Consider the following 21,049-nt stretch of genomic DNA (forward strand, 5'->3'; position numbering starts at 1 on the left):
TGCATCAGAGTGTGCTGTGATGGTGCCGGTGCTGTAAAGTCAACTGTCTTTTCTCTACAACACCGAGTGACTTCTTCTAATCTGGGCTCTCAGGCAGGTGGCCAAGTTTCCACCTCGCACAGAGCGAGCTGACTGTTTGTTTCCTGTCGTGATGGTTTTCCTCCTGAGGTCAGCAGGTTACAGCGGCAGTCAGCGGCTTCACTGCACAGCTTACTGACTGCAGGACTCCCTGGCTCAATAGTTAATCAGTATTAGTGTGGAGTGTGCCAAAACTGTGACGTGGCTGTACCACCGACAGCTAGGCCAAATGGTTAGGTAACGGCTTAAAATGATACTTTGATAATGGACGCTGAATTGTAGCCAACTGTGACATGTAGTGGAGTTTTAATGTCCCACAATGGACTTTCTCAATCATTTTCAGCCAGGCTTCTTTTAAGGATGACAGTCTGCGCAGCAGTCAATCTGCTTGGAAATATCTTTTGTAATAACTCTGGTGATCCACTGACTTTTCTTGCACCATCATCAGGTCAAAGTTTAAATTTGTGCCACTAAACATTTTCTACTAAACATCACCAGCCCCACAGTGCAGCATGTTGTCCCCCATCCTTTCAGCTCGTCTTTATTGCATACGGAAGTGAGGCGAGGTTAACCTGCTGTTAAAGCGTATAGCATTAAGCTTGGCCGCTGACCTCCAGGATTGTCACAAGTTAATAGGCAACAGTGGATCAAGATTTAGTGACTGACCAGTAGTGTGACCTTAGTGCTGCATTGAAGTGTGCCAGTTAGTTATGTAACATGTCCTCTGTGCAGACAGAGGCTGTGTTAAACTGCTCCTTGTCATAACTAGCAGGCTTCTTTTTCTTAGCATTTTAGCTGAAGTCAGTTTTCAACCTTTCAAGCCAACAGCTTTGGTTCATTATTGTGGTAAAAAATAGCAGAGCAGCACCCAAAAGTCAGTTTTATGACTGCATTGTCAGTAGCTATGAATGTTTATTACCTGATACAGATGCTACTGTGACAACAACTTCGCCACCCATACATTTTGGTCCCATTGCTGTACAGTTTACAGGCTGCTTGGCACATGTTTGCAGTGGAGAGTACACTGCAGTCACTCATCTGAACATGCGGAGTGCTTATAAAGCAATTCAATGCTTGTCTTGTTGCATTACAGCATTTGCTGCGTTGAGGCAAAACCATTCAAAGCCACACTTGTCAGATCGAATTAAGAATAAACTGGACAACTTGAGTCTGTTCCAAATAGTGCGTAATTGTTATGTGGTACTAAGTAATGGGTTCATATCAGAGCAAAGGTCGTCATGTGTGCAGTCTGACCTGCACTGTTTGCATGTTGTTCTTGGAGTAAAGTGGATAATTATGTATTTTTATTTGAGTCATTTGTTTTGCCTTGTTGGATGGTGTCAGTGGAGCGACATGCTGTAAATGACAACTAGTGGAAAACATCTGGGTGACTATTTAGAATCTGACCTCCTCTCAGTGTAACATACACCTTCATACCAGTGCCTCCTGCTCTCTAACCTTCCTCCCTCTTTAACCGTCTTTAACGTGGTGATTTTTTACTCATTGTCCTTCCTTCATGTGTCTGTCTTTGTGTCTTCCTCTCCTTTACTGCTTTTCTTGTTGTAACCTTTGTCCCTTTCTCAACACCACCATACCCCCACCCCCCTTCTCTGCATTTAGCTAATGAAGCATCATGGCCTAGCATCAGTAAGAGTGTGTCAGATTGGAAGACCAACAGTCCTGAACAGGTACTGTACTGCTTCTACACTCGACTGGAATAGATTATTTCCACTAAATGACATAGAATATATATATATAAATAATCTTCATTTTGCTAAGGGCCTCCTCGGCTTATTTTATGGGACCCTGGTTCCCTCTTTGAAGACCAGTGCAGTAAATGCCTGTGTGAACTTTTCAACTCAAATGTCTCAGGAGAAAAATCTCCTTCTTGAACCGTCGTGCAGGTTTTCACAGAAAAATTAAGTTATGCCATCAGCCTTTGGAAAAATCTTTTTCAAATTGTCTTCATTTCACTGCCTCTCCCTCCCACCAGCACCCCTCTGGTTATGGTACCTACCCCAGTGCCACTCACCAGGCGGCAGGGCATCACTGTGCCACCAGCTCCCTGCCCCGCTCTGCCCCTGGTACACTGGGCTGGCCCCGATCCAGTGCCACTTCATCCTCCTCTTCATCATCTTCCTCTTCACAACAAATACAGCAACGTATCTCTGTTCCTCCGAATGCGAGCCAAGGTAATTTAAAGAGGAACCTAACACTCGGCTGAAAAGCTCCGTTTTGCTGCCCTCTGTGGTTGAGTTTTAGGGGAACTGAATGATGACCTCAGCAGATGTAGGTGTAGCAACTGGACACAAAGTGTATCATTTTCCCTGCTCTGTCTCTGCTGTTAGGCTCTGCTTCCACTTCCCAACCGTCTCCCTTGTCCCCACAAACAGAGCGAACAGACCCCCCTCCGGCGGTGGCAGTTCGCCCCTACGTCCCAGACCATCCCTCGAGGCCTCAGTCCCCCAGGAAGGGCCCCGCCACCATGAACAGCAGCTCCATCTACAGCATGTACCTCCAGCACCCTCAGGCCAAAAACTATGGATCCCTCAGCAACAGGACGACTGTCAAAGCAGGTAATTAAACAGCACATTAAACAGATTGTGCCACACATACACACTGTAGTGTATGTTTAATGTTACAATGTCCACAATGAAAAATCCATCTAAGCACTGTCTGTCCCATTTCATTTCTCTCCATAGTCTACGGTAAACCCATCCTCCCCACCTCCTCCACCTCTCCGTCCCCTGTCCCTTTTCTCCAGGGAGGAGGAGGAGGAGTAAGAGCAGGAGGAGAGGATGTTACAGATAAAGAAGGAGGGAAAGGAGGAGGCGAGAGCAGTGATGGGCAAATCCTGCCTCCACCCAGCGTGGACAACATCCCTCGTCCCCTCAGTCCCACTAAGCTCACCCCAGTTGGTAGGTACCAGAGAATCCATCAAACTCAGTGCACCTTCATGAATTTCCTCATTTGAGTTCCACGTCTCCAGTGCCAATTAAGTGAAAGTTTTGGATCTAGGGAGCAGGAGCAATTAATAACAACATTTCAATGAACACAGAAGAAGAAATGTGTAGTTGTAAACATTACAGAATCCTGCTCTGCCCTCCACAGCCCACTCCCAGCTACGTTACCAGAGCGACGCTGACCTGGAGGTTCTCCGCCGCCGCCTCAGCAATGCTCCACGACCCCTGAAGAAACGGAGCTCAATCACTGAGCCTGAGGGCCCACAGGGGCCGAACATCCAAAAACTACTGTACCAGAGGTCTGTGCTACTGTAAACTGTACCCCATAAAAACAACAAATAAACAGTGATGAATCCAGGTTGCAGCAGCTTGATTAAAACTGACTTCTGTTGTGGTGTGCAGGTTCAACACGTTGGCCGGAGGCATGGAAGGAGGCTCAGGTAAGACACTGATATGGTGGTAGGGCCTCACCTCATGACACTTTAGGAAAAATTCCTTGGTCTTTATGGTATTTGCTATTGAAGTTAACGGCCTGATGATGCTTATATCGACTGTTTCACTCTTAATTACAGCCACTACCTTCTACCAGCCTGACTGCATTCTGGGCGACATGGACAACATCCATTCAGCCAATGGGAATGTAGAACCTGGTGACAAGCACGTCAGTATGGCAGCTGTGGAGGGTGAAATTCAGAACCTGAACTCGGGCTCCCGCCGCTTGTCCCCTCCTTCTGTCGCCATAGAAACATCCAAAGAGACGACAGTAAAAGCGGAAACTACCAATAGCGTGTCTCCATCAGCCCAGCCCAGCCCATCCCCTGCACCTGATAGGCCAGAGGACCAGAACAATAACAACCAAAGAGGATCTAGTCCCACACCTAACTCTGTCGGCCATGCTTCGCCTTCTCCATCACCTCCTGCCCCACCTTCACTGCCTAAGGTAGGTAATGGATTATAATTACACCTGATATGGGGTACACACATTATAACTAGGACATTGATGTGATGCAAATTTGCATTCCATCTCATTTTCTTAGCAAGTATTCTACTTTCTCTTGTCTCCCTTTGAAATATGGTACTGCAAACCAAATTGTTGCCTGTGAGCTAATGGGCCATATCAAGCAGTAAGTACTTACGTCACTTACTTATTTTGCACTGTCAACACTTTTGTGTTTCTCTCCCTGTGTGCTGCAGGTGAAGCGAACCAACTTGAAGAAGCCGTCATCAGAGCGAACAGGCCATGGCCTGAGAGTCAAGTTTAACCCCCTCGCTCTGCTGCTGGACGCATCGTTAGAGGGAGAGTTTGATCTGGTGCAGAGGATTATATACGAGGTAACACAAGATTACCATGATATTATAATGTTCTCATATTTCAAAATTGTACTGCTTATTAACTGTCTGCAGATTGAAAATCAAATCACATTGGTGTTCATAGTTCAAGATTACAGTGAGTCAAAGGGCTTTACAACCCTGCATTAATAATAGTTCTGAACACATTTTACTCTTTGCAAGAAAACAAGGAAAACTGGACAACTGGAAAATGGCAAACATGTACAATAATAATCAGTAGAAATACCAAATGGAAAATGGGTTGAGCATGTTGGAAATGGAAGAAAAGTCAGAAAGGATAAGTCTAGTGTCAGTTTTTCACATCAAGTCAGATTGAAGGGGTAAAATAGGTGGTGTAGGGAATAAGGGAAAGAGTCAGATGATGGGACAAGTCAGAGGATAAGGTCAGGGTAGGCAGGTGTAGAATAGGGTAGCTTGTTGATGGAAGGCAACACTGAATCCTGGGAGTGGGAGCACTGAGCGGGTCATTTGGTTTGATGGTAGTGAAGAAGTAGAAATCACAGAACAATAGCACATACATAGTGAAAGCTAGTGGACCGAGAACCAAGCCTTGAGGGACACCATTGCCTGACTGTGTGGAAAAGCTAATTGTTACTTGTGTCTTAATATGGATGTTAGGGCATTTTCAGTGCTGTGGTTTGGTCTAAACCCTGATCAGACCAGAATCTAAAAGACGATGCAGCTATGAGGGATTGGTTTGAGGCCACAGAATGTTTCAAGAATGAAGTGAGTGTAATCTTACATTGAGTAGGGCTGAATATCATCACCATACTCATACTTCCAATGTCGATTTGCTCCTAAAATCTTTTGCCCTTGATACATTTCAGTGTTGAATGAAAAAAAAAAAGCTTTACCTTATGCAATCGCAGAATATTTGTACAGGCCAACATTTACTGTACACCCACACACAGATTGCCTCAACAGATCCTCCAATAACTGGAAGATTTTGAAGCTTTTCAATACCTTCATGACAATACTTACTAGGTACAATGTCTTTGATCCTCAGCAGCTCTGTCAGGAGAGAGGTGGTCTCAGTTGTCAGATGTGGAAAGTTATTGCTGAGCTCTCACTCTCTGTATCACAGTGGTTTACAGCAGCACAGAGCAACTGAGAACAAAGCCTTCAATTTTTAAAAGCAAACCCTCATCTATCCCTGACATCTTTGACTTGGAGGCTGGACAAAAGTGCTTACAGACTGTCCAAACTGCAAACTGTAGCTGATACTCTCAAGGAAACTTTCAGATGCTTCACATCCAGAACAAGCTCAGTTTGACGTTGTCTTACCCCGAGGCAGAAAGACTTCCAAGCTGTTCAAAAAAGGTTGCACTATCCTGAGTTTTGCAGTGAATTCAGGCACTTGGCTCTTCTACAGTACATTGCTCTCCGCCGGGGTTTGAGTTCAAAGTCTCCGAAAGCCTCATGCAATGTGGATATTATTGAGATTTCTTTCACTGTTGCTGTGTAAAGCCAATCAGTCTAATATCCCTATGTGTGTTTTCTCATTATCTCTGTATTTAAGGTCGAGAATCCCAGCATGCCTAATGATGAAGGCATAACTCCTCTACACAATGCTGTCTGCGCTGGCCATCACCATATTGTTAAGTTCCTGCTGGACTTTGGAGTTAATGTAAACGCAGCTGACAGTGACGGATGGTCAGTACCTTCAATGAGGCATTCAGCCATGTAATAATCCAAAGTAATAACAAAACACTGGCTGCTGAAAGACTAGAGGGTGTTCGGGAAATGAACACACTCTGTGCCAGTGATACTGCAGCTCAGCTCAGAGGCAACAATGACAGAGATAATTGCATTTCTAAATTCAGTTTTGACTCAGCTGCCTTAGCAGTATTGAAAGGGGAGATTACCAAGTCTAATGAGGATCTGTATTCAGAAGTTACATGATTTAATTTATTCGTGTTTAGTTAATGTCGGCCTGTTTTGTGATTACATTAATTGTGTTTAGCAGGCTAGATTTTTGATACATGTGCATTAGTGGAACAGCTTTGTCCTTTCTTTACCAGAGGTGACTGAACCTTGTATAGCAGAGGAATGCTTAAGTCTGCTTAAAGCCACATGTTTCTGCTGTCCCCCTCAGGACTCCTCTGCACTGTGCAGCTTCATGTAACAGCGTCCACCTCTGTAAGATGCTGGTGGAGTCGGGGGCCGCCATCTTCGCCACGACAATTAGTGATGTCGAAACAGCAGCAGACAAATGTGAAGAGATGGAGGAGGGCTACACGCAGTGCTCTCAGTTCCTCTACGGTAGGTAGATACAGACAGACGGGCGGTGAGTCAACAGGTCGTCTCCAGTCCACACGGCAAGAGGAATTTAATCTAAGTTGTGGAAGAAAATGCTGAATTTAAGTTGTCTTCTTTACACTGAAAGCTCTGTGTGTGTCCCAGGTGTACAAGAAAAGTTGGGTGTGATGAACAAAGGCTTGGTCTACGCTCTGTGGGACTACACGGCCCAGCAGCCCGATGAGCTGTCCTTCAGCGAGGGTGACGCCCTCACTGTGCTGCGTCGGCGCGACGACACGGAGACAGAGTGGTGGTGGGCACGACTCAACGACCGCGAGGGATACATACCCCGAAACCTGCTGGGGGTGAGAGAACATAAGACATTACAGCATGACAACTATCGAAATACATCACTCTGTCCCACCAGGCCAAACGACGGCGGCGTTTCTCAGCCCAGCCCTCAGTCACTGGAGCTTCTTCTGTCAAGCTTCCTGTTCTAGCACAGCTCATGAGTAGTTTATAATGATAGCAGCTGTAACGTGCTAATTAAGCTAACATTATCACCATGAGTCAGCTGACTTTTGAATGTTTCCAGATGATTTGTTTTAAAACCAGAATCTTGTAAGACTGATAAATATGCACCACCAGCACCCACGCCAGTTAATGATCCATGCATTTATGAATATGGAAATAAAGACACAGTATTGTTTGGTATTGCAGTGTAGGGCTTGTAAGACCCGGTAGCATTATTATTTTGAAGCCAAAGCTATGAAACTAGTTGCTAACCTCACATGGACCTAAATTCTTGAAGGGATTTTATCCAGATAAATAAATCTATTTAGAGACATAGTGTGTAATCTCTGCTGTTGGAGTCTCTCAATCAAATCAGTAACGAATTTCACACATTAGTCCTCTAATTGTAAAGATAAAGTAGCAGTTCCAGCCCCCACGATTCTCTAAGATTAGTGATTATAGATAATGGATGGATGGAAAGGTGAAGAATAGTATTATTGGCTGTAACAGAGCGTGACAGAATGATGCAGTATTGGACAGGGCTGGTGCTTCTGTGCACAGTCATTTAAGCCTCAGGGAGTACAGCATGTTCACACTCCATAACTCCCAGAACACAATTATTGTCCTAGTGAAGCCGAACCAAACACAGTAGCTTTAATAAAACTGTCCATCACAGTGTCCCTTTACAGCTCCCACCGCTCATCTGCAGCTGCATTGTGTACCATGCTGCCTCTGTGCAAATAGTAACTGAACGCTGCAGGGAGCGCATGTGAAGTTTTAATTGGCACCAAACTCTAAAACTTGTTCCACTCATTCAGTGAATCAACTGTAATTCACCCGAGTACCCGGCTTCTTAAGTGGCAGATTTATTCCCCCGCCGTGTCTTATGTTCTGCCTTCACGATGTTCAGGCACCTTGAGAACGATGTTAACATGATGTAGTGACCCTGCCCTCCCTCTCTCTCTCTCCCGCTCTCCGTCCAGCTGTATCCAAGGATCAAACCCAGACAACGCTCGCTGGCATGAAGCCCAGATCAGGAGCCACGTGCACGCTGGCAGAGGGCGCATGCACACAGAGGAGAAGAGGAGCAGCAGCAGCATGTGGGCGGAAGCATTAGCCTAGAAGGAAAGAACAAAGGATGGAGGGAGGCTGAGCGAGGGATGATCGAAGGAAACAAAGATGGAGCTCACAACTCTGATGAAACGACTTTTTTTCTGGTTGTTTGGATGTAACGCTGGAGTCACGGAGCCACTTTACGCCAGAATCATAATATATTTTCACTGAATCGCTGCAGTTAAAAGAAATTGCCTGAATCTTATTTTGAGCTTGGCAACTTCACACGAGTTCAGCCGCATGAGAAAAGCTGAACAGAAAAAAATGAAAACGATCCATCATTTGGATGCAGCTTTGAATTCTTCCAGCTCAGAACAAGAAAGGCTGGGCTTGGAATTCTTCAGCTCTATCTATCTATTTGAATGCCGCTTTATTTTTATATGGTGTTGATTAAAAAAGAAAAAAAGAAACAGGTGGATCTACATAAAGCCAAGCTCACGAGCTGCAGAATGATGTGTTCAATGGCATTGAACATAGTATGTTATCTGAAAACACCTTCACACCATGTGCTGTGAAAGTTTAGATGCAGTAAATTTGCAGGTTAGATCAGGTGAAAGTATGCGTGAGATGTGAAGTTGGGGAGAGGGAAGTGAGGAGAGAGAACAGATAGTGCAACTCTTAATGTGCGTTCAAGCAAGTCAGGTTTTGTCAGGTTGTTGACGGAGCAGCTATTTGCAGTGCGAGTCAGGAATTACATTGCGAGTGCAACCACAAGTTTAAGAAGCTTTTGATGCATGGTGGCTGAGGTCCACATCAACCCACATGAGAAACAGATGTTGACGATATAATTTTATGGCATGGTTAAAAAAAAAAGAAGAAGGAAAAAGGCTTGATGTGATATCAGAAGAATATTCCGATTCTGATTTCACAAAATGATAGAAGAAGCATCTGTGAATCGTTACGGATGTCTCAGCCTTTTACTCTTCTGTATTCATGTTGACTCAGCTCTGGTGCATGCTGTCATATTAACATCTGCTCAACTGCAAAAATGGTCGCTGCTGGAAAGACGTGGAGGAAAAGAAGGAAAATGAGAATGTGAGAAGTGAATTTGTGAAACCAAAGCACCTGGAAAACAGGTTGAGAGGGGAAGGAGGAGGAGAAGGAATAAAGTGACAATAGTTTCATTTGAAAGAAAACCTCTGCCAGTCTTTGCCGAGTCCAGGCTGGGGTCTGGGACATGTCGGTCCTCATACTGGGGCAGTGCTGGTACCAGGCTCTCAAACTAACAATATGATAAAGCAGTGTTTCCCATCGTGTTTAGCATTTAATATTCGTCAGTCCTTTCTAATACATCATAAAAGCTCCTGTGGCTACTCTGGCAAACCCATTTAAAGGTTGAGAATATAATTGTATACATTATGCCTGGGCTAACTGCTTTAATGTTCAAATGAGGCTGAATTAGCTGAGAGCGAACAAAGAATCTAAAGCGTGAATTCTTCCATTAAGTGTTTTTTTCTTCATATTTCCATATTTTAGTAGTTGTATGAAACCTCCTGGTTTGTTCTTTTATTTAAAACAAAGCCTTTTCTATTATTATTGTTGTTACTGTTAGACACATTGCTCTTTATCTGTCAGTGCTGGCGCCACTCACTGCTGCCACCCGGTGTACAGGAAGGCGTCATGTCCTTTAACATGCTGTGTAAAATATGAAGCAATAAGTTGAGTGATGTTTGATGTGAGAATGGCACACTGGTCTGAGGAGTGTCAACCATTACTTTGTGTATATGCAACCTGTAACTACACAGCTAATGTACAATAATAATAAAGAAATTATAATCCCTACAGAGGATGCGTGCGGGGACTGTGACTCACTCTCTCAGGTTTCTGAATAACATGATTGAGACCAGCCCAATAAATTAAATTGAATAGAAAACACATACTGTAATATAACATAACAAAAAACATAATAAAAAGATATTAAAAGAAAATGAATGTAGGCTGTAGGCACCCCCACTCTCTCTCTCTCTCTTTCTGTCGCACACACATACACGCTCAAGCCTTGGTAATAAACTGTGGACTTTAGAGGGGCGTATAAATTCACGTGTCGTACATTGTGTGTACCGGCAGAAGGCTCTTCACGCGTAAGTTTATTTCTATTTAAACTCAATGTGTCGTCACACTGTGCAAATTAGTGTTTTTGTAGTTTTGTTTGAAACATTCTCTCTTTTGAAGAGCTAAATCATGCTGATATGCTGTTACAGCTTCATTTAAAATGCAAACGTGTCAAATTATCGCGGATCATACGGAGAAAAAAAATTTATTTCAAAATGAAAGCACAGAAGAGGCAGCCAAGTTGGTGGAACACAAAAAAAAAAAAAAAAAAAAGGAAAAAAAAATACTGGTGTGCAAGCGTAGCAGTGAATTACCCCGGCCATTACAAAGGAGATTTTTAAGTTAGTTATTTATTATTTTTGATTTTTTGCCTACATTATCTAACAGTCAATAATGTAGTATATTGTACATATGCAAAACAAGCAAAAATAATGGCTTCAAAACAAAACTTAAAATTAGGAAGATGTGGAGGTTTAGCCCATTTATTGAGTATCATTTCCACAATCATTATGAGTCAAAATGTGTTATTATCGTTACTGAAAAAGTTAATTGTCACATTTATTTTGAAGTAATGGTCGGAAGTGGAGCTATTTTACCGTCTTGACGCTGCTTTTGTCACAGGAAGTTCTCCTGCTAACTGCTACGTGCTACATCATATAGCATAATGTAGCGTCCACCGAAAATATGATACACTTTGCATTAAATAAACCGCCTTGTCATTTCATGCTCGGAGGCTCGTTCAACAGGACACTTTAACCAAACGTAAGTCCACCTTTAATACCCTAAAATACGCTGTTACCGAATGACGTACAGAACAGTCATGCAACGTCACGTCATGAAATTTGTATGTTGCAACTGACTGTCGTCACGTAACGTTTTGTATTTTGGATTTGCTGCGTCACATGGATGTTCACAGCTTGAACAATTTAATGTACTCACCAAAGGTCTACTGAATATGTCAAATGAGTCTAATCGCAATAAATAGCTACATAAATACATGAAAATAAAGAAATCATGGTTCTACTGAAGAGTCAACAAACCATACTGAACTGATACCCAGTCTACTAACTTAAGCTTACTACGTCAGGTGTAAGATGCTGCTTCTGTGATCTGTGCTGAATCAACTTTTGCATGTTCATGTGCTCACTTCCACAACTTTGTTAATTGTTAGTATTGTTCCCAACTGCACCTGAAGGCAACACTGGCCATGCATGGCACACAATAGGGCAGGAAATACCACAGTGAACATTAACTATTCATAAAAAAAGTTTGTGCTCGTCTAACACAGTGTTTGCTATTTTAGCTAAATCAGCTGCGCCATGGCGAAGCATTTTCACGTGAACACACCACTGCTGGAGAGCGTCACCATGTCTAAACGCGTGGGAACCACCACGTACCTGAAGATGGAGAACTCACAGCCCTCTGGCTCCTTCAAGATCCGTGGCATTGGACACCTCTGCGAGCAGGTAGGAACCCTCAGCCCTCTGCTGGTACCTGAAACTGATTTCTTCACATCCATCATGTCAGACACTGACGATCTGATGTATCATTTGTATTAAAGGGCGATGCTGACTGACTGTGTTGTAAATCTCAGGAAAGAAGACGCTAACTTGCTCTTTTTCATTTCATTCCTCTCTTCTGCAGCTCGCCAGACAGTCCAAAGGAGTTGTCTGCTCTTCAGGTGACATTTCTACTGTCACACGCCATGTGAATATGCACCTTACAGCATCAGTTGGCGGCAGGAATATAACAGCTTATGGCCTTCTTCTAGGTGGTAACGCAGGTATGGCTGCAGCCTACGTAGCCAGAAAAATGGGTGTACCAGCCACCATCGTAGTTCCCTCCTCGAGTCCTCAGCTGGTTGTCCAGAGACTCCAGGATCAGGGTGCTACTGTCAAGATCACAGGCAGGGTAAATATTAAATATATATTCTGTGTATATATAAGTCTTTGTGGCGTCAGCTCTTATCTGATCATGTTTGCTTAAACAGCAAATCAGTAAATGTGAAATGTGTGTTCAGTCGCTAGAATAAAAGCAAACATTGGAAGAGAAAAGTAAGTAAAGTCTTCTTCTCAGGTTTGGGATGATGCCAATGCAGAGGCTCTCAGACTGGCAGAAACAGAGGGACTCACCTATGTTCCTCCATTCGATCACCCCCTGCTCTGGTAGAAACATTCACCACAGTTCATCAAGCTTTTGCCTTTTTAATCAATGAACTCCTGCAAAACTGGTACTTTTCAATGTTAACTGACTCACTGTGCATCCCCTGTCATCCCTCTCACCACACACGCCCAGGCAGGGCCACGCCAGTATGATCACAGAGGTTGCAGAGTCTCTGGGTCCTGGTGTGAGGCCTGGAGCGGTGCTGGTGTCTGTGGGCGGAGGGGGCCTCCTCTGTGGGGTCATCCAGGGCCTGAAGGACGTAGGCTGGACAGAGGTGCCCATCATCGCCATGGAGACGGTGGGGGCCGACTGTTTCAATGCTGCGGTTAAGGCGGGGAGGGTGGTCACCCTGGAAGACATCACCAGGTTCGTGTTTAAAGGAGCTCAAATGTTCTCTTGGAGTTGTGAACGCAGCCTCACTGACTTCCCCCTCATCCTTCTCTCCACAGTGAGGCCAAGTGTCTCGGCGCAAAGACGGTTTGCACCAAAGCTTTTGAACACAGCCAAGGCAGCGAGCTGACGATCATTTCCGAGACGGTGACCGACCAGCAGGCTCTGCAGGCCGTCGAAACATTCCTGGGTTCGTGTGCTTGTCTCCTCGAACGTGCACTTTGACTGCTCATTGTGAACATTACACCAAAGAACATGAATAATCGCTCGTACCTGTTGACTTCACCTTGTAGATGAGGAGCGTGTGTTGGTGGAGATGGCATGCGGAGCGGCACTAGCAGCTGTCTACAGCGGACTCATACGCAGGCTGCAGGATGAAGGTAACGACTCTGTCTGCTTGAAAAGATATTCAGCGCCATGCGTCTGTTGCACGTGTAGGAAATCAATTTGAGATTATTTCCTTATTAGTTCCTCTTCATTTACAACTCCTGTGTTTGTTGATACAGCAGTTGCAGTCTGATTAACAATTTGTGGCAGACAGGTTTTGTAGCAGCTCCTAATTTAATTTGTTTGCTCATTGTTCTGTGGATAATCATAAAAACTAATATTTCTGATAAATAATTTGACCTATGATAAAACTTTTTCGTAGTAACTCAATTATAATGAGGGGAAACTTTTGGACATAACAGAAAATTATCAGTTTCTCACGCCACCTCCTTTCAGGTCGGCTCCCGACTCCTTTGGGCCCCCTGCTGGTGATCGTATGCGGTGGCAGCAGCATCGATATGAAGCAGCTGGCCGACCTCAAGCACAAACTGCAGACATAAACTACTGTGTGTGCGCACGTGTGTGTGTGTGTGTGTGCATAGCAGTGAATGTGCTTGAGATTGGCAAGTGTTGGGCTAAAATGATCATGTGGATGGATTCATGGAATAAAGATGAATTCCTACAAGAACTACAGACATGCATCATCTAATTTAGAAGCAAATGTGCTAGATGTGCTGGTGATTTAGGAGTCAGTGCCGCAGTGTGATTTTTAAGTGGCATGAAATATAAAAATGCAATGAAGTTAACGTGTTCAGCTCTAAATAATTGAAGAGTCATTATGTGTGAATGTGTTTTAGCCATGAGCCATGATCAACTCTCACAACTGCCACAGTTCAGTTACCAGGTTTCCCCACATGGTGGCATCACAGTTCACTTTTCAGAGATACACCAACCATCCACACAGTCTGAGTCAGACACAGAAAACTCAATGAAAAAAAAAGCTTTTTTTTTTTCTTTAGTTTGTCATTTCAAACAGATATTCGTTGACGTAATTTAATCAGAAATTAATTTGATTCTGAATTGTTTGTCATTTTAATTTTAGGAGTCCGGTCTATTTGTGTTACATGTAGGAAGCAATTACTATGGAAACGGCTCCTCGTTGCCCTGCCTGCGTCAGTCAGTGGAAAGTATTTAGCAACCTGTTGATGGTCTTTGCCTTCTTAACTTTCAGACGGTTGCAAAAGAGATAAGAAAAGAGCACAAGCAGAAAATGGACTCCATGCTAATACTGAAATCACTCTTTTTAACTTAATATTGTCTATAAAAAAAATCACCTCAAAATGATTTATTGATCGAAATATAGCTTAAAATAAAGTATGTAGCAAAAGTTTGCTCAGTGGTCATGGAGACTGTTCAGTTATGGACCTTTGCATATGAAGACTTCGTCAGACCCATTCAGTGAAAACATGACGGTATGTATTTGCAATTTTTAGTGGTATGATATAAGAAAAAACATGAAAATAACTTCTAATGAAGTAGGAACCAGATTTCTGACATAAAGCTAAATTAATCAGTGAAGGGGTGATGAGAGGGAGTTGCTTTGACTACACTTTCAAATGACATCCTCCTACACATGCGTATTTTAGGTCGAGGACCTTAATAGAAATAAGTATTGTGTTGTCTTTGATATTTAATTTCCTCCTCGTCATGGTGTCAAAAAATGATGTTTTGCATCATGTTTGTGTTGCAGTTATGATGCCCAGGGATGACTAACTACTAAACTGGATGTAAAGTCTGTTAATTATGTATTTTGTTCCTTTACTCCTGAGACTTGCAAGAAAGACATATAAATAAGTAATTTTATATATATATATATATATATATATATATATATATATATGATTGTGCAGGATACACCAGCACCTTGCTTGTTTATGAATCAAACACTCCACTTTGTGACCTCAGTGCTGCTGGTGCATCAGTTGTTAGTATTCCTCAAGCCTCCTCTCTTATATGCACTGAAAGTTGGAAATTTAAAGAACATAAAATCCATCCTCTCAAATCTATTCCAACAACAACGACGAAACAGACTGATACCATAAGTTGAAGGGTGTATGTGTGTGCGTGTGTGTATTTTCCAGCACAAAGTGGTGAGTAGGTGGTATATGTGGGTATACTGCGTGTTATGAAACCCCTCTCATTCAGTCACAGTGTGTGTCTGAAAACGCTTGTAGTCTGACCTGCTCAACTGAATAACCAATTTTCCCAGCGGCACCATCGCAGCAGCAGGCTGATTGAACAGAGTAATTCCCAGGAGCGCCGTTGGTGTTCAAAGCACAAGGTCATACATGGAGTGAACATGGCTGTCGATGCTCGTCTCTCATGTCTGACTCAGACGCGGCAGCCTCGCAGTCCATTCAGAGGAAGGCACTGAGGGGGAAACACCTGATCACCTGGATTAATTGGAGATATTTAAGAAATGATCTTTCCTGCCCCTGATTTAGTAATCACTGGACTATTTTTGTCCTCTCCTGGTCCTCATAGTCTACCTGCTCAGATGAATCTACCTGATCCACAGCTGTGCTCCGGCCTCTGGTGGCTGTGATTTGGGCAGCCTGCGGAGGGAGAAGCTAATGGACGTGCCGGCCCATTTCTATGACAACAGGAAGGAGCTGCTTTGATGAGCCCAGCAGAGGGCATTTGAGCAGAGCTGCAGCTAAAAATAGGACAAAGTAAACAAGAATGAATGGAGAAGAGATAGAGAAACAGTGTGTGTCTGGGCTCATGTGATAGCACATGTATGTGACGGACATGTTTGTGGACACGTTTGTTTTATCTTCAGCCAGCATGGTTTTATAAGACATCCTCACCTTTACAGAGCTAACGTAGCCCATCCTGGACTCAGCTCGCCACATCTGGATAATAGACAGTCACTATTTTTATTTTAAGAAGCTAACAACGTGTTTCCAAATCTATAATTTATGTATGAGTAAAATGTCTCTGGTTAAAAAGTGCTCAGTCCTGCTGGGCTAAGCTTGAAGCCAGTGATATTAATTGAGCATGTTTAGATAATTTGTGCTTTTTCATTTGTAAATTTACTTAAATTCAGCTATATTCAAAATGCTTCATTTGTCCCTCAGGAAGGAATTCAAGTGAGCCTGCAAACAACAGTACACAGATGTTAGCTAACATGCTACATGGTAGTTAACTGAGTTCATGTCTGTTGTGGTTTTTTATCCTGCAAGTTCATGCTGTCATGGTACATCATCATCATCATCATCATCAGATACATTTTGAAATCAGATAAAGTCTGTCACAGTATATTCAGTCTCTTCCCTGCTGCCGTTGTCTCCTCGTCTGCCCACTCACCTGATCACACACCTGAAGCTCATAGCAATCAGTGCAGTATTTAAGCTGCTCTGCCACACTCACTCTTTGCTGGACTGTCACTGTTTCCAGCTTTTTCTCTCCAGCTCATGGACTGATCTCTCGTTGTCACACCTGCCTGTTTCTGACCACACCTGTTCTCCTCTTCCCTGGTAAATATCTCAGTCTTTTGTCCCTGTCCCCGAGTGTTGGCCTGCATTTCTTGGATCTTTTGTTGCCTGTGATTGTTTGGTGTTGGCTTCACCAAACAATTCAAGAGACTCTGAATCCGCCTCAAAGAACTGAACTGGGTGAGTTTTCCTCGCTCACTTGGTGCTTTGCAGCTCCTAATGTTCTGAGAGACTCTTACCAAGTTGAGCTGTGTGGCTTTATCTACTGTATATGTCTCAGCCAAGTCTGAGAGTAAAGTCGATATAAGCAATCTCTGTGTTGTGGTGGTTCTGCACTTGGGACCAAACCCCCCCTCGTCACAAAGGTCACCTTAGCGAGCAGATAGTCATTTCAGCATTGCTGTCTTTCACAGTTTCTGCTGTTGGTTAGTTAGTTATCTGCAGCTGATGATGCTTTAAAGCACTGGTCCCTGACCTGGGGGTCAGGACCATTACGAGCAGTCATGAGATGAACCTAACTTGTTGTGAGATGATTGTCCAGGTCGAAACTGACAACACACAAAATGTTTCTGTGATCTTATTTGTTATAAAATACAGTTTTGTACTGTGGCCCTGACAACTCAGTGCACCACAGCTTAAGAAAACAGATGCAAATGGACAAAACACAAGCACATCCATCCCAAAAACACATACCCCAAAACAGAAATACCCTTCAAGCAGCACAGCACTAAGAAGTGATGCCCATGGCTGTGATGTTTGTGTTGCCGTGGTTTTTGACTGAAGTTTTTGAAGTCAGCAGTCCGTAAGTGGTGTTGGAAAATGAGCTCAAACTTCCTGTTAATCACCTTTTAGTGTCCCTGGAAACAGTTTCCATTGTCGTCTGTGCTACTTGCAGCTTTTCTGTTTTTGGTTGTTTTATCACATCGCAGCATTTGTCTAAATGCAGCACATGTGTTGGTGAAATTGGTGAAGATGTTTTCTTTGTTTGCATTTGTGTTTTCTAACTTGTGGTGCATTGAGCTCTGAGGGACACCGCAGGTTTACCTTCTCAGGCCACTGCAAAAAATTTCTAAGAGAGAATCTGAGAGGGGAAAAATCACTACTTAGAGATATGTAACCTATGATGAAGTCACAAGGAGATTTTGCTTCATATTCAGGGCTTACAAGCAAAACTGTTGAGAATGAGACAACGGGATGTAGAGCAGGTACCTTTTCTTAATAGATGTGTTTATCCAGTAATTTGTTCGTCTCCATTATCGATGAATTGCCATTCTTTGTGTTTATTGATGCCTCTGCTGAGTGGAGCAAATGAGAAGTAAAGGACACCTCAGAATGTTGACAGGAGAGATCAGATGTTTCCAGTTTTTGGAAGTCTGAACTTCATTAGGCTGATTAGTCTCAGTTTGCAGCACAAACAGTGAGTGAACAAGTATCTGATTTGCTGCTCTCATATGGTGAGGAAACTGTGGAGGATACTGCCAAAGCATAACGATTTCCTGCCCTCCCCGTGCATTGTGAGCCATCGCTCTCTTCTCTTTGACAGTGCTCGTGTATTGGTAATGTTATTGAAACTGCATGTCAGATTATACCACACAGTCTTTTTCAGATATGTAACTGATGTGTGTTGGTGTACATGATCCCACTGGAAAAGCATGCCACATAGTGTGACACACAGCTCTGTTAGACTGAATATGAGGATTCTGAAATGCGAGGCACAGTGGGATGAGGATACAGTGTTATAATGCATGGATCGGGTAACACTGGCCCATGTTTCTGACCGGGACTCACAAGGTAAAGCTCAGCAGCTGCTGCATGTATCCATGGCAACTTGATGGCAACATGGGAGAGTAAATTGAATCTCAAAATGAAACTTAATGTTTTTTCTAATTCTATTGAAACAGGTTCTTACAAACATTAATACAATACAGCAGCTGCATGTTTTCAGAGGGCTGAAAGAATGCACTCATATGCTGTATACAATGGACTGTATTTACATTTTACACATTCACATGAGAAGGCAGTCGTATCTTTCTGACTTGGTGATAGCGGGATAATTACATTTTGATTAGATTGAAATGAATGAGGGTTAATGAAACTCAACAGGAAATGGGGTGACTGCAGCAGCACAGGGAGCCATTTAGATCAGACTGGAATAAATACAGTGCACTGAGCTCAATAAAGGAATTACAAGATGACACGCAGTTTATATTCTGTGTTTATGCTGCATCATTAATGCAAAAGGCAGTTTCAAGCAAAGCAAGGATGAAAACCATTACACAGACGTCGCGCTAGTTTTTTTTTGTTTGTTTTGTTTTTTTCCCAGGTAACATGTCAGCGTGTGCAGCTTGTAGGGTTGGATGCACAATATAAACTAAGTCATATCTGAATATATTACCTCCAGTGGAAGCGCAGCAGCTGTGGAAAACAGCACGGTGAGCACTGAGCAGATACTGTCAACAGTGTCTGCTGCCTGCTGTATGAATATTTAATTCCTGTGCTGTATTTAATACTTGACCTTTAAGATTCACACTACAGGGAAGCAAATCACTGCAATGCTTTTGCATTCCTAGATAACATCTTCTCATATTGATCAGAACATTTCAGGAGTTACATTTCTATGCAGTGACTTCCTACAACTCCCAGAAAAGGTCTGTGATGGTTTCCTTCCTGTTCACTGACTGTCAGCATGGTAAGTGTGGGAAGAGGCTCATGGTCTTTAGTACTGAGGGGCCGACAAACACTCAATGTTAATTTCCAGAGCGGCGGCCTGTTCTCAGAAAATCAGAGCCCTGCTGGTTTCTTTTCCAGCCATCAGCAATCAGGACATGATTAACAGCTAAGGTAGTGGGTGAACCATAAGTATTGAGTCACATGAAGCAGGACTGAGAACCACGGCTGGAACCAGCCTTTAAGTTACAGTTTTCCTTAAATTTCAACTAAAAACAGGATAAAGTCCATGAAAGGAAAATGCCTTGTATTTACAACAGTTGATTTAGTACAAGTAAGACACATTTTTAAAATATATAAGAATGTAATGAGCATGTTGTCATCTCATGTTGCTTAGCCTATGATATTTTCTGTTGGCTGAGCTGCTGTATGTGTTTGCATTTAGATAGCTTCATTATGAAATTGTATTAGCATTCAATGCTGTATTATCAGCTAATTAAGCTTAAATAGTAGCCTAGCTAAACTAAGTCTTGGGTTTGCAAAACCAACTTACATTATTAGGGTAAAGGATATTAAGACAGATTGGAGGATGCCTTGTATTTAGGAGGTATCACAAAAGTTGGTTTGCGTTGACAAAGAAAAATATTAAGATTAATTAGCATCTTGTAAGCATATTAACATCTTAAATGCCAATGAATACAATCGCCATTAGACCGGGAAAAGGGTCAGAGGGGCAGCCACCATATATACCCGTGTTCTGCTGATGTTTTTTGTTCATTTGAATGTCATGTTGTTATACTGAACTATCAGTTTGCCTGAAGGTCTGAGGGGCTCTATGTCTGTATACACTTTCAAACAAATTCTCAAGGCTGTCTCTTTACTACTGCTTTCTCCTTAATAAATAAATATATAAATATATAAATATATATAATATTAAAACTGATGGTTTTATCTTGTCTTCACCAGCTTTTTGTTTATTTCTGATTTTCTTGTGTTATCATTAATGTTATTGTTATCTGCATTTTATGATTGTATTTGCTATATAAAGTTGATTATAGCTATTCATATTATTATTTTGTACAGGTTAATGTATCTTAGCCAATTTTAACTTTAATTAACTTTCCAGTTGACTACTACATTTTCTATCAAGTTGTATTTGCATCCTGCTTATACAGCTAAATTAGCTAGATGCTATAGCTAAGTACTATTAGCATCTAATACAGTCTTTAATATACATTAGCTGAACTAAATCAACTTTTGCAGTTTCCAGTTAATGCATATTACTTAAATTAGATTCATGCTATTACTTAATAGTATTGGCATTTGCTATGGTTTTTAATACTGGCTGAGCTAAATTAACTTTTGCAGTTTCCAGTTGAATAAGGTAATGTATATCTTGACATTGCATTAGCATACAGCTAAATTAGCAAGACGCTATTACAAAATAATATTAGCATCTAATAGCCTTTGTTACCTGAACTAAATGAACCTTGGCTCAACTACATTACTAAGCTACATAGATCTAGTCTGTCTCACATACTGTAAAAGAAATCATCTGCTGCACCATGAAAATCTGTGTACTTGTATGTTCAGCCTAATGTAGCATGTTTCTGTATACATTATGGGTTAGTTATTTGTGGTTCAGACAGCCAGCATCATCCACGGCGTCGTATGGACTGTACCACACCGTGAATCACCCCCGTCCCTCACTCTAGCAGTGGGCCGCTCCCCCTTCTTCACCGCTCGCTTTAGTGGAAG

General features: G+C 42.6%; 2 protein-coding genes across 11 annotated transcripts in view; both read left to right on the forward strand.

The window, feature by feature from the left end:
* LOC143331478 (apoptosis-stimulating of p53 protein 1-like) overlaps positions 1–10,042 on the forward strand; it is a 43,073-nt gene extending 33,031 nt beyond the window's left edge. For 4 of the 9 annotated variants that reach the window (XM_076748375.1, XM_076748376.1, XM_076748378.1 and 1 more), the window contains 12 exons: positions 1,699–1,766; positions 2,072–2,270; positions 2,427–2,654; positions 2,781–2,996; positions 3,190–3,340; positions 3,444–3,481; positions 3,614–3,981; positions 4,236–4,373; positions 5,911–6,044; positions 6,487–6,653; positions 6,795–6,994; positions 8,126–10,042. In XM_076748375.1, coding sequence (XP_076604490.1) covers positions 1,699–1,766; positions 2,072–2,270; positions 2,427–2,654; positions 2,781–2,996; positions 3,190–3,340; positions 3,444–3,481; positions 3,614–3,981; positions 4,236–4,373; positions 5,911–6,044; positions 6,487–6,653; positions 6,795–6,994; positions 8,126–8,167 — 1,949 coding nt within the window. In that variant the 3' untranslated portion in view covers positions 8,168–10,042. The remainder of the gene's footprint in view (positions 1–1,698; positions 1,767–2,071; positions 2,271–2,426; positions 2,655–2,780; positions 2,997–3,189; positions 3,341–3,443; positions 3,482–3,613; positions 3,982–4,235; positions 4,374–5,910; positions 6,045–6,486; positions 6,654–6,794; positions 6,995–8,125) is intronic. The other 5 variants (XM_076748377.1, XM_076748379.1, XM_076748381.1 and 2 more) reach the window with 2 other exon arrangements.
* Positions 10,043–10,890: 848 nt separating this feature from the next.
* sdsl (serine dehydratase-like) lies at positions 10,891–13,930 on the forward strand. Of its 2 annotated transcripts, none has more exons than XM_076747857.1 (9): positions 10,891–11,069; positions 11,611–11,773; positions 11,952–11,988; positions 12,079–12,218; positions 12,384–12,472; positions 12,603–12,836; positions 12,920–13,050; positions 13,154–13,240; positions 13,584–13,819. In XM_076747857.1, the coding sequence occupies exons 2-9, from the start codon at positions 11,627–11,629 to the stop codon at positions 13,685–13,687; spliced, it is 969 nt and encodes a 322-aa protein (XP_076603972.1). In that variant the 5' UTR covers positions 10,891–11,069; positions 11,611–11,626; the 3' UTR covers positions 13,688–13,819. The 2 variants fall into 2 exon arrangements, with proteins under 2 accessions (XP_076603972.1, XP_076603973.1); XM_076747858.1 differs by having other exon boundaries at positions 10,905–11,069; positions 11,596–11,773; positions 13,584–13,930.
* The last annotated feature ends 7,119 nt before the right edge of the window (positions 13,931–21,049 follow it).

This window comes from Chaetodon auriga, chromosome 14, assembly GCF_051107435.1.
Source record: "Chaetodon auriga isolate fChaAug3 chromosome 14, fChaAug3.hap1, whole genome shotgun sequence".
Classification (NCBI taxonomy): Eukaryota; Metazoa; Chordata; class Actinopteri; order Chaetodontiformes; family Chaetodontidae; genus Chaetodon; species Chaetodon auriga.